This window comes from Onychomys torridus, chromosome 16 (genome assembly GCF_903995425.1).
Source record: "Onychomys torridus chromosome 16, mOncTor1.1, whole genome shotgun sequence".
NCBI classification, from domain to species: domain Eukaryota; kingdom Metazoa; phylum Chordata; class Mammalia; order Rodentia; family Cricetidae; genus Onychomys; species Onychomys torridus.
In genome coordinates this window covers 47,366,911-47,379,474 of record NC_050458.1, presented here as the reverse complement: position 1 = coordinate 47,379,474, position 12,564 = coordinate 47,366,911, and the positions used below count along the sequence as shown (strand labels likewise).

Here is a 12,564-nt window from a genome sequence, read left to right as displayed (position 1 = left end):
AGAGATGGCTCGGCAGTTAAGAGCACATACTGCTCATGCAGGGGAGCAGGGTTAGGTTCCCATAACCCTTTTCAGGTGGCTCAGAACTGCTTGGAAATCCAATTCCAGGGAGTTCAACTCCCTCTTCTGGATTCCGCAGCCACCTCTACTCACATGAGCGCGGTTGCACACACACACAATATGCACATAATTAAAAATAAAAGACCTCTTTGGGGGACGGGCCGGCAGCGAGGTAGTGGTTTCTTTAAGAGTACGCGCTGTCAGAAAGCCCCGCCCAGACTTGTAAGCCCCGCCCCGCCCCTGGGGGCGGGACTCGGGACGGTTTGAAAGACCGGCGCGCTGAGCGGGGTGGCTCGGCTGCCGCTGAGATGTCGGTGCTGAGGCCGATGGACAAGCTGCCCGACCTGAACCGGGCCACCATCTTGGTAGGTGCGGGCGGCGCCCCTGGGCCGGCTTCCCGCTAGCCCGGGTCTGCGCGCTTCCGTAGCCACAGAGCCCTCGGACGGCGGCGGGGTGGGCGGGCGCGCTACTCCGGACCAATGGGAGCGGCGGCTCGGGAAGCTGAGTGACGCCTCCACCAATAGGCGCGCGGCTGGCTCTGCAACAGGCTTGAGTGGGCGTTCCAGTTCGAACGTGGGTTTCCCGCGTTCTAAGGAAGTGTGGCTTCTCGGGGTCCCCTTCTCGGCGAAAAGGTGTTCCCCCAGGAGCGATTCAGAGTGCCGGGCCCTCGAGAGGAGCCGCCCGCCCCGCTCGGGTCTCCACCTGTCTGGTTCTCTCCCTTCGCAGCTGGTGGGCCAGGAGGATGCGCTTCTGCAGCGGCTGGCGGAGTCGATGCTCAAAGAGCGCTGTGCATCCGAGCTGAGGGTGTAAGTTGCTACCTCGGTGTAGCCTGAACGCTGGGCTGACCTGAGGGGAAGGGAAGGGAGCCTGCGGGGGAGGGAGGGCCCCAACTCCTCCCAGTTGCCGCCTTTCCGTCCTTACTGTCCCGCCCTTGCGGAGCTGACTCCTTTACAGGTCTCTGCCAATGTTCATGACCCATACGTACGCCGAAAACCCATTGACTCCTTGAAGATCTGGGTTTGGTCGTCAGTGCCTAAAAGCAAAGCGGAGGTGTCTCGGTTTCGTTTCCTTTTGCTGCGATAAAATACCCTGACCAAACCAACTTAAGGGAGAGAAGACACTCCCGGCTCGCAGTGCCGGGTTACTTGTCGTTGCTGGAGAAGTCCGTGCTGTAGGAACTTGAAGCAGTTACATCCACAGTCGAGAGGAAGGGAGGAATGCCTGTATGCTAGTGCTTAGCAACCCAGAATCCCCTCCCAGAAAATGGTGCCTCCTGTGGTGGATCCATCTGCCTTCCTCAACCCAATTAAGAAATTAGAAAGAAAGAAAATCCTTCATAAGGCATGCCCACAGGCAAACCCAATCTAGACAGTTTCCCATTGAGACACACACACACACACACACACACACACACACACACACACACACACACACACCAGTCACTAAGGATAGATTTTTGACTCCCGTTCACTGGTGAGCCCCCAGAGCCTTAAGCAGTAACTAGCACACAGTAGCACACAGTAGCTCAGTTAATAACTGTTGAGTTAATCTGGTTAATTCATGATCCAAGAAATGCTAAAAATGTCTCAGGCTAGTAGAAGTGTAAGGCAGGGACTTCTGAGGAAAGCTTGGTGACGTGAAGGCGAACTAGTCCAGTGAGATGAACTAGAAAATAGCAAAAAACCTGAAAGCCTCGCTGGTTGTGAGAAGGTTGTGGCATGGTAATGCCTGCAACGAAATTCTGAGAATTCTTCAGTGCTCCAGATTTGGAGGAACAGTAGTAATTACTGCATGTTTCCCTTTCATTTTATAACCTCATCAGGCTTCTAGGCTTAAGAATATGAAACACATTAACACCAGACCAGTCCTCATAACTCAGAAACAGAAAAGGAGTTTTAAAAATGTATTTGCTCTAAGCTGGCTGGTGGTGGTGCACGCCTTTAATTCCAGCATTCGGGAGGCAGAGCCAGGCGGATCTCTGTGAGTTCGAGGCCAGCCTGGTCTACAGAGTGAGTTCCAGGAAAGGCGCAAAGCTACACAGGGAAACCCTGTCTCAAATTTAAAAAAAAAAAAAAAAAAAGTGCATTTGCCCTTGAACAGTGAGCTTGTAGTTTTAGCTAGGTGTGATGGCACAAGACTGTAATCCCAACACCTGGAGGTAGAGTCAAAGATCAGGGGTTCAAAGGTTAGCCCCAACTACACAGGAAATGAGAGGCTGCCTATGGGCTGCAGAAGACCATGTCTTAGGAAAGAAATGACAATAATTTTAAAAATAAATTTTATACGCTTGGTATTCCTTGAATTACATGCCTTGATGACCAGGCATAGTGGCCGATGCCTTTGATCTCAGAGCTTGGAGGCAGAGGCAAGAGGATCTCTGTGAGTTCAAGGCCAACCTGGTCTACATAGCAAGCTCCAGGACAGCCAGGATTACATAGAGAGACCATGTTTAAAAAGAAAGACAGACAGACAGACAGAAAAGGAAAGAGTGCGATGTATACAAAGAATGGGTGGAAGAATTCAAGGCCTTCAGGTGGGTGTGTGACTCTAACAACTATAACTAGCAAATGACAAAACTGGATTGAGCCTGTTTCTACCTCATACCAAGGGACTTAGTCTTATCCCCTAACCATCTCAGCCCAGCCCCCCACCCCCACTGCCTGGTCTGCCCCCCACCCCCACCCGGGGTGTGTGGGGGGGTGTCTGAGCTCTCTTATCACAGCGGTTACCAACAGCCCCTTCTGGCCGAGGGAATGGGCCCCCGAGAGGTCTGGGTAGAACTGGCTGGGTCCTGCGTGCTGCAGTGCTGGACCCCTCCGAGGCCGCTCCTTTCCCTGTATAGGACAATGTGTGAGCAGTCACTGTGAGGTGAGTATGTGTGTCTTTAGTCCTGCACTTTGTTTTTCAGCCACTTGGCCAACTCTCTCCCTCTGCCCTCCAGTGTGCACCGGCCCCGAATTGACCTGATTGTGTTTGTGATTAACCTGCATAGCAAACACAGGTGAGAGCCAGGACAGGGCGCTGGAGGACCTAGCTTGGACCTGTGCTGGACCAGTAACCTTAGATGGGAAGGCAGGAGGCAGCGAGAGGCTGCCCGGGGTGAGGAGGGGTGAGGAGGGAGGGTTGCAGGGTTTGAAAGACAAATCCTGGCGTCACCTGTTCATTTAGCACGCGTATGCCTAGTGCCTAAGGGGGCCAAAAGAGAGCATCGTGCCCCCTGCAGCTGCAGTTACAGACAGTTGTGAGCTGCCAGGTGGGTTCTGGGATGCAAACTCAGGTCCTCTGGAAGAGCAGGCAGTGTGTTTAACCTTTGAGCCCTCTCTCCGGCCCAAACTCCTGCCCTTGTTTTATTCATCTTGTTTGTAGCACTGGGGATTAAATTTCAGCACATGACCTCTTAGCCGGAAACCATATCAAAACTACAGCAATCAGGAGTTGGGTAATATGTGGGACAGTATTTGAGAAAAACAATAGGTGTTTTAAGGGACTGCTGTATTTGCACATGAAAGAAGAGTCCTAGAATTCACACCCCAAACTGTTGGCAGTGAAGGATGATTCAGAGGAGGATTGTGTGTGTGTGTGTGTGTGTGCATATTTATTGCTTGATTGTCTTACAAGCATTCGTGGCCTTCTCTGTAAGTAAAAGTAAATTTTAAAACAGGGTATATGGGACTAGGCAGGTGGCTCATTGGTACCGAAAATGTGGTTCCAGCACCCACAGCAGGAGGTTCACAGCCTACTGTAACTCCAGCTCTGGGAAATCCAGACACCAGCACTCATGTCCACCTAACTCATGCTTGCTTCGGTCAACACATCGTTTGTTTGTTTGGTTGGTTTTTTTTTTTTCGTTTTTCGAGACAGGGTTTCTCTGTGTAGCTTTGCGCCTTTCCTGGAACTCACTCTGTAGACCAGGCTGGCCTCAGACTCACAGATCCGCCTGGCTCTGCCTCCGGAGTGCTGGGATTAAAGGTGTGCGCCACCATCGCCCGGCCTCATAGTTTAAAATAATAATAATAAAACCTTTTAAAAAATAAAACGGGCCAGGTGGTGATGGCGCATGTCTTTAATCCCAGCACTCGGGAGGCAGAGGCAGGTGGATCTTTGTGAGTTTGAGGCCAGCCTGGTCTACTGAGCGAGATCCAGGAAAGGCACAAAGCTACACAGAGAAACCCTGTCTTGAAAAACCAATAAATAAATAAATAAATAAAATAAAAATAAAACGGACAGGGAATCCCAGCATTTGGGATGTGGAGACAGGAAGATGAGAAATTCAAGGTCATCTTCAGGGCAGCCTGAACTACCTGAGATCTTGACTCAGAAGTGGTGGGGGAGGGTAGACAGCAAGATAGCTTAGCTTAATCACCCAAGTTCAACCCCAGGACTCAATATGGGGGGTTGTGGTAGTTGTTGTGACAGGGTTTCTTTGTGTAGCCCTGAATGTCCTGGAGCTCAATCTGTAGGCCAGGCTGGCCTCAAAGTTAGAGATTTGCCTGCCCTTGCCTCCCGAGTGCTGGGATTAAAGTCATGCGCCATAATGCAGGGCTGTGCTGTGAAATTCTGACTTATGGTGTATTTTCTTTCTTGGCCTTTTATCCCAGCCTCCAGAACGTGGAGGAGTGTCTGAACCATGTGGACAGCAGCTTCTTCCTGGGGAAAGTATGCTTCCTTGTCACAGGGGGTAAGTGTGGCCCCTTGCTGAGGAGGTCTACAGAGCCATTCTCTTTACCCAGCTACTGACTTTTTCTTTTGCCTAAGGAGATCAAAAGTGGGCATGAGATCTAGAACTGGAGTTACAGTTACATACGGTGTGAGCCACCATGAGTGCTGGGAATCGAACCTGGGTCCTCTGGAAGAGCAGTCAGTGCTCTTAACTACTGAGCTATCTCTCCAGCCCCCATCTAAGAATGTACTTTGTTTTTTATTTTGAGACAGGGTTTCACTATGTAATCCTGACTGTCCTGGAACTTACTCTGTAGACCAGGCTGGCCTCGAACTCACAGAGGTCCACCTGCCTCTGCCTCCCGAGTGCTGAGATTAAAGGTGTATGCCACCACCCCCGATACTGCTGGCTTTCTAACTTGATCCAGGTAGCTGATTGTGCTCTTGCTTGGAGTTCCTTACTGACTCCTGTGGCTTCCAGAGAGAAATTTAAATCCTCTAAAGAGGCAAAGTAAACCTGGAAGTTTACACACACCTCTCATCTCTACACGCTGGACGCTAAGGCCAGAGGAACAGGAATTTGAGAGCAGCATGCAGGGGATTACTAAGTTCAAGGCCAGCTCAACAGCGTGGTGAGATCCTGTCTCAAGGATTTGGCTATTAGCCTCTGCCTTTGTGTCTGGCCTCCGTTCCTTTTCCTCTCATTCTTTGGGTCAACCACAGTTCTCTGAAAAAGGTCCTGCTGGTCCTGAGGCCAGGCAGGATTACTGGTAATCTGTTCACTCTCACTGTGCGTCAGACACTTTTTTATTACAATAGGCATTACCTCAGATTTACAGCTGAGGGGACTGATGAACAGTCCTGAGGGCTTGCCCAGGGCCCTATAGCTCTTAGTGGGGAGCCGAGCTCCCTAGCCCTGTTGCTGGGCCATCCCCTTCTTTTGTCTGGGGTTTTGCTTTGTTTCATTAGTTTTTTTACATTTTGAGACAGGGACTTGAAATGTAGCTCAGGCTGTCCTCAAACTGTGTCGCCACGCCTAGCATCAGGACTGTCCTCTGAATGGTTCCTGGGGCTCCTATCAGATGCTGTTTCTCCTCTTTGGCTGGCTGACTCCTGCGGGAACACCAAAACACTCTGCTCAGAGTCAGTGATCTGTCTGATCTGCCAGCATTCCCTATGACACTGAGGTCCTCGAGGGGAGAGTCTCGCGCTGATGCCTGGGATGGTGGCGGTGGTAGTGATGGTGGTGATGGTTCTCGGTGAATGCCTGGGATTCCTCAGGAGCAGCTCACTGGCTCTGAGCAGCTGTGTAGTGGGTGCTCTTGTTGTTGTTTCTACAGTGAAGAAACTCAGTTATCCATAGAGCACATTAAGCCTTTTCAGCCTTAGAGTCTAATGTGATTTCTTGACTGTTCGGAAAAGAATGTCAAGGCATAGTGGTGCACACCTTTAATCCCAGCACTTGGGAGGCGGGGGCAGAGGCAGGTGGATCTCTGGCGGATGTAGCCTGAAATGTGCCTGGCTTCTTTGCAGCTGGACGGGAGAGTCACTGCACCATTCACCGGAACACAGTTACAAAACTGGCCCACACCTACCGAAGTCCCTTGCTCTTCTGTGACTTAGAGGTAAGAGCTCTGGTCATTGGGGCCAGTGAGAACATGGTAAGCATATCGGGAATGCTTACTGAAGGGTCACCAAGTATCCAGGGCAGGTGGCCTGGGTATGGAGGGAGGCATGTAATTCTGGCTTAAGGCTTAGCTTTTAAGTCTTGTGTGTGTGTTTGAAAGTCCCTCTCAATAGTGCACTCTTCTAGGGGATATGAGATGTCAGGTCTATCTGGCAGTCAGAGTGCCTGATGTCATCCTAACCTCCATGGACTGCAGACCTTGTCTGTAGTGTCACAGGACAGGACACACAGCAATTAATGGGGGTGTTTATTAGATGGACAGGTAGCTGGGTGTGCTGGTTCCACCCTGATTAACTTCTGTACGTGTGCTCACCAGGTGAGCCCTGTCTGGCCATAGCAAAGCAGGTATGCATGGTATCCATTTTCTTTCTCTTTTTACTTTGTGTGTGTGTTGTATGCACATGTATGGGGAGGATCATGTACCTGTGCATGCCCAAAAGCCAGAGAAAGATGTCAGATGTCCTTCTCTATCGCGCTCTGCCTAATTCTCTTGAGCAGGGTATAGGTGGAGGTTTCCTGTCCAGACCATTTGCTCCCAAAAACTGGCAGCCACTTCCCAGATTATCACACAAAGACTTATATTAATTATAAATGCTCGGCCAATAGCTTGGGCTTGTTATTAGGTAACTCTTACACTTAAATTACCCCATATTTGCTGTGTAGCTTGGTACCTTTTCTCAATTCGGTTTGCCCCATCTTGCTCTCTCTGCTTCTGCCGGTGACTCTAACTCTCCACCCTTCCCTATCCCATCATTCTCAGTTTGGCTTTCCCACCTAACTTTATCCTGTTCAGCTATTGGCCAGTCAGCTTGTTTATTAAACCAACCATAGCGACATATATCCACACAGTGTACAGAATGATTATTCCACAACAGCATGGTCTTCACTGAATCTGTAGCTAGTCCGGTGGCTATCAAGTCCCAGCAATCCTCCTGCCTCTGCCCTTCCCTTCCTCCCACAGCACTAGAGTTATTGGCACTCACAGACATACAAGCTTTTGACATGGGTGCTAGAGGCACCATACATTCTTGTACAGCAAGCACACTTCCCACCGAGCCAGCTCTGGAGCCCCAGAAACGTGTTGTTGTTCAGCAGGAGTTGATGTATGCTCCCTGGGAGAACTACTGAAGGTCCTCTGGGCCCAAACTGCCCCACCCACATACCTGGCCTGCTAAGTTGCTCTGTGGATCTTTTTGTTAGTTTTGAGGTTTGTTTTGAACAGTTGTGTCCTGGGTCTGGCACCGTTTCCCTAAGATGAAGTAACTCCGTAAGAACCAGGTTAGGACAAAATCCCACACATTCTGTGGCCCAGGGTTTCCTGTTATGTGGTCTGTGGACTGTGCCTGTGATGGCAGAATCCAGGTGACCTATAAATTTGCATGAGAAGTAGCTTTTACCCCCTCCCCCACAGCATCATACTAACCTCTAGCTGGAGTTGAGCTCATGAATTAGCCAAGAGTGTCAGTGGGAATAGCTAAGTTAGCAGTTACCAGCAGACACAGCATGCTGGGGCTGGAGTGCTGGCTATTGGCTAAGAGCATTTACTGTTCTTACAGAGGACCTGAGTTTGGTTCTCAGCTTCCACATCATAACAGTTCACACCTGTCTATAACTCCAGTTCTGATACCCTTGGCCTTCTGGAGTGCCAGGCACACATGGTGCACAGATGTACATGCAGGCAGAACACCTATACACATAGAGCTGCTGATGCTTTCATTTACATGTTAGGGCAGACCTCATCACTACTTTGTTCTGGTTGCTAAACTGCCCCCTAGACCACCCCTAGACCACAGCATGATCAGGGTGTACATGCCACTCATTGTACACCTGTCTTTTCTTATTTTGTATTTTTATTTTTTATTGTTTGGTTTTTCAAGACAGAGTTTCTCTGTGTAGTTTTGGTGCCTTTCCTGGAACTCACTCTGTAGCCCAGGCTGGCCTCAAACTCACAGATCCACTAGTCTCTGCCTCCCAAGTGCTGGGATTAAAGGCGTGTGCCACCACCGCCCAGCTTGTCTTTTCTTAACAGTGTTTTCAGAATCCTTGACTAGATCTAGGCTCTGCTTTCATAGGTGACGACACTCTGTACCCCTGGCACACCTGACCACACCTCACCCACCTCATAGCAAACCTCTGAGAAAACACTCCAAAAAGAATCACCTTGCTCAGTCACACAAAGTTAGGGCCAGCCGGTTAGTGGTCGGAGATTTCCCTATTGTGGCCTGCTGAGCATGTGGCTTTGAGCAAGTCTCCTTATACCCCCACTTGTCAGTAGGTTTATGATCTCTTACTGAAGAATCGTCTTTGCTTCCCAACTCAGGTGCAGGTGGTGGTTGTGGAGCCGGTTAACCAAGTAACAGGTGCTGGTGCAGTTTCATCTGTGGCCATGAGGTGGCAGGCCACACCAGTTTTTGAGTTTTCATGGCCCTTGAGGCCTGGTCTAGGGCAGTGATAGGCTCAGCAGGTAAAGGCACTTGCTGTGACCCTGAGTTCTGTCCCTGGGCCTCACATATAAGAAGGAGAGAATGGATTCCTTGTAAATTGACCTCTGGCTGTCATGCATGGGTGTACACACACACACACACCATGCACACACACACACACACACACATTCTCTCTCTAAATGTAGTTTTAAAAAGAAAGGAAAGTCACACAGCCATCTGTGTAGAGGAAAGCAGAGACTGCAGTCTGTCCCCAGCTGACAGCAGGGCTACAAATACCTGCCCAGAACACATGCTTAGGTCCCTCCCCGCAGGTTTCTGCGTTGTCATGTTCAGAGCATACTTTTTTCCTTATCCAATTGGAGCCTCAACATATTTGGAGGCCTTTGTGTGACGAGAGTCGCTAGCTCTCTTTTATAGACTGGGAAACACTCTTGGGCAGTGTAGAGGGCGTGTCTCAGTGTGGGACGTGAGTGACAGGAGACAGCTGTGGCATTCAGGCTCCAGCAGCAGTAGATTGGAGGTACAGACCTTTAAGGATTCAAAATACCTGTCACACATACACAGTGTACCAGGCACCGTTGTAGGCCTCAGAGACACTGCAGAGGACAAAACAGTAAGATTTATATATGCCCTGGCTGTACTCTAGTCAAGAACGCAACTAGCCACGTGTGCTTGCTTGTTTGTTTGTTTGTTTGTTTGTTTGTTTGTTTGTTTGTTTGCAGCGTAATAAAAATGACTGGGGGGCCGGAGAGATGGCTCAGAGGTTAAGAGCACTTTCTGCTCTCCCAGAGGTCCTGAGTTCAATTCCCAGCAACCACAAGTTGGCTCACAACCATCTGTAATGAGATCTGGTGCCCTCTTCTGGCCTGCAGTCATACATGCTGTATACATAATAAATAAATAAATCTTTAAGAAAATATGCCAGGCGGTGGTGGCACATGCCTTTAATCCCAGCACTCGGGAGGCAGAGGCAGGCGGATCTCTGTGAGTTGGAGGCCAGCCTGGGCTACAGAGTGAGTTCCAGGACAGGCACCAAAGCTACACAGAGAAACCCTGTCTCGAAAAACCAAAAAATAGATAAAAATAAAAATGACTGGAGCCAGGCAGTGGTGACCTACGCCTTTAATCCCAGCACTCTAGAGGCTCAGACAGGCTAATCTCTGTGAGGTCGAGGCCAGCCTGGTCGACAAAGCAAGTTCCAAGACAGGCAAGCCAAGGTTATACAGAGAAACCCTGGAAAAACCAAAACCAGAGAGAGAGAGAGAGAGAGAGAGAATATGAGGTAGAAGGGATGAGAGTCTGGGGTGTAGTTTTGTGGGTAGAATGGATACTGAAGGGGAGAGCTCATGTGTGAGCAACAGCCTCGCGCTGCCTGGCAGAGAGTGCTTGTCAAGAAAGTGCAAAGTACAGAGGGCTAGAGCCTGCCTGGTGTGGTGAGGGTCCTTCAGGGGGGAGGGGGGCCTGGATGGAATAGCTGAGCCCTGGGCGGGCAGAGTAACGGGAAATGTCAGCAATGATGGGGTGAGGTTGTAGAGTCAGTAAAGGCTGTGGCCTTTCCTCCAAGTGCTGGAGGTTTGGGGCCCAGCAGGCACGTGGCTCTGCTCTGGCTGTGAGTGGATGAAGAGAGAGGAGGGTGAAAATGAGGACAAGGTTTAGAGATTTTTCTGGAAGGGTCGAGTGGTCTGGATTCAGTGGCGTCCAGAGAAGAGTGACATGGGATGGTCCATAGTCTTTGCTATTTCCTGGACAGTCAACAGAATGTGCTGGTGGCCAGATGTGAGGTGACAGGAAGACAAGTCAGGGACAGCCGAGGCTTCCGGCATGACAGCTGGTAGGGGGTACTGCCTCTAGAGATGAGGCAGAGTTGCAGGAGCAGAGTCAGTGACGGGCTGACAGTGCCCCAAGGCCACTTGTCAGGAGCATCATTTGCTCTTCAGCAAGGCAAATGTTAGTCAGCGTCTCTTACTTGCCTGGAACTCACTGGTCCAGGGCCAGGACATCTTCGTAACCCCCAGCTCCCCTGAGTCCTCCATCCCAATAAAGGACATGGGGGCGTGGGTCACACCTCCTTATCTGTGTGGAGGGCCACTCTGTCCATCTCCCTTCTGCCCCTGTGTCTTCCTGGGGTGCCTGTCAGTGGCTGGGACTAGCCATGGTTGAGATCCCAGCTCTGTGGTCTCTCCTCTGTGATCCTGGACTATGTAGTTGACCTTACCAGTTTTGGTTTTTGGGTTTTTTGTTTGTTTGTTTGTTTGTTTGTTTTTTTTTTTTTTTTTTTTGTATGTTTGATTTGGTTTGTCGAGACAGGGTTTCTCTGTGTAGCCCTGGCCATCCTGGAACTCACTCTGTAGACCAGGCTGGCCTCAAACTCAGAGATCCGCCTGCCTCTGCCTCCCCAGCCTCCTGCTGGAATTAAAGGCGTGCGCCACCATGGCCTGGCCAGACCTTACCAGTCTTGTCAAATCCCTTATCTTGACCAGAGCTCAGTCTCCGGGTGTCTCTGGGTTTGAAAAACAAGGTAGAGAGTTGCCTGGTAAGGTGTGGCCCAATCCTGGGGTACCCCTGCCCCTCAGCCCCCAGCTTCGTCGCGGCCTCTGCCCTGAGTGTGTCCACAGAGGCAGCCACCGCTCACGGCTGTTCTTTGCTCTCCCTGAAGGTGGAAAGCTTTCGGGCTACCGCGGCACAGCGCCTGGTACGCATGCTGCAGATCTGCGCTGGCCACGTGCCAGGGATCTCGGCGCTGAACCTGCTGTCCTTGTTGAGGAGCTCCAGCAGCCCCGCGCCCAAGGAGCTGTGAGCGGTTCTGCTGCCCTCCCCACATTTGGCTCCAGCTCCAGAAGCAGTCACTGTTGGTGAAGACCAGTCAGGGCCTGACAGGCCCGGGAGGCAGCCTGCCGACTGCAGGCCTGAGCTCTGCTCCACCAAGGAGTGCCGGGCAGGAGTGGGGAGGGCGCCCAGCGGTTGAACCCCCATGCTTCCCGGCTTACCACAAAGGCCTGTATCTTCATCTTCACCTGTCTGACGGGATACATCCACCTAAGGTTTCTTTGGAACAAAGAGCCATGGCTAAAAAAAACCCTAAAAATCTGCCTCACCCACCATTTGACTTTGTAAATGAGGAGACTGACTCAGTACAATTAAAGGGAGCAGAGCGTGGCTTCCAGGAGCCCAGTGAAATGTCACGCGTCGGCCCTTCACTGACAGCCTGGCTGTTGCTCCTGGGAAGCCGTTTTCCTGGTGTAAATGGAGATGGTTCTCCTCCTGTCGTGTTGACAAGATTGAATGAAATAGCAGGTGACATGCCGCCTTGATTCTGCATTACTCCCTGAGACTCGTTTGTCTGGTAGGTCACACATGGTGTCGCACCTCACACAGCAGCATCAAGGCAGTCCACAAACAGTAACAGTCACATAAAACCAGACCGAGCTGAGTCTTTTCTTTTGTTTTTTGAGACGGGGTTTCTCTGTGTAGCTTTGGATCTTGCTCTGTAGACCAGGCTGGCCTCGAACTCACAGAGATCTGCCTGTCTCTGCCTCTGGAGTGCTGGGATTAAAGGCGTGTGCCACCACCGCTCCACCAAGCTGATTCTTAAAATCTCACCTCAGGAATGACACCAGCAAGGTCGGAGTGTGAGAAGTGAGGAGCTGGCTGGGGGATGTTGCACACTTCCAAAGAGAAGTTTGTAGACGGGCCAGGCTGGACTGGGCAAGTGCT

At 50.8% G+C, this 12,564-nt stretch overlaps 1 protein-coding gene across 2 annotated transcripts; it reads left to right on the top strand.

Moving 5' to 3' along the window:
• The first annotated feature begins 311 nt into the window (after positions 1 to 311).
• Cenpm (centromere protein M) lies at positions 312 to 12,138 on the top strand. Of its 2 annotated transcripts, XM_036208775.1 has the most exons (6): positions 312 to 425; positions 787 to 866; positions 2,969 to 3,061; positions 4,659 to 4,738; positions 6,253 to 6,344; positions 11,507 to 11,712. In XM_036208775.1, exons 1-6 carry the CDS (start codon positions 369 to 371, stop codon positions 11,645 to 11,647), a joined length of 543 nt encoding a protein of 180 aa, XP_036064668.1. In that variant the 5' UTR covers positions 312 to 368; the 3' UTR covers positions 11,648 to 11,712. The 2 variants fall into 2 exon arrangements, with proteins under 2 accessions (XP_036064668.1, XP_036064669.1); XM_036208776.1 differs by lacking the exon at positions 6,253 to 6,344 and having other exon boundaries at positions 332 to 425; positions 11,507 to 12,138.
• Positions 12,139 to 12,564: the final 426 nt, after the last annotated feature.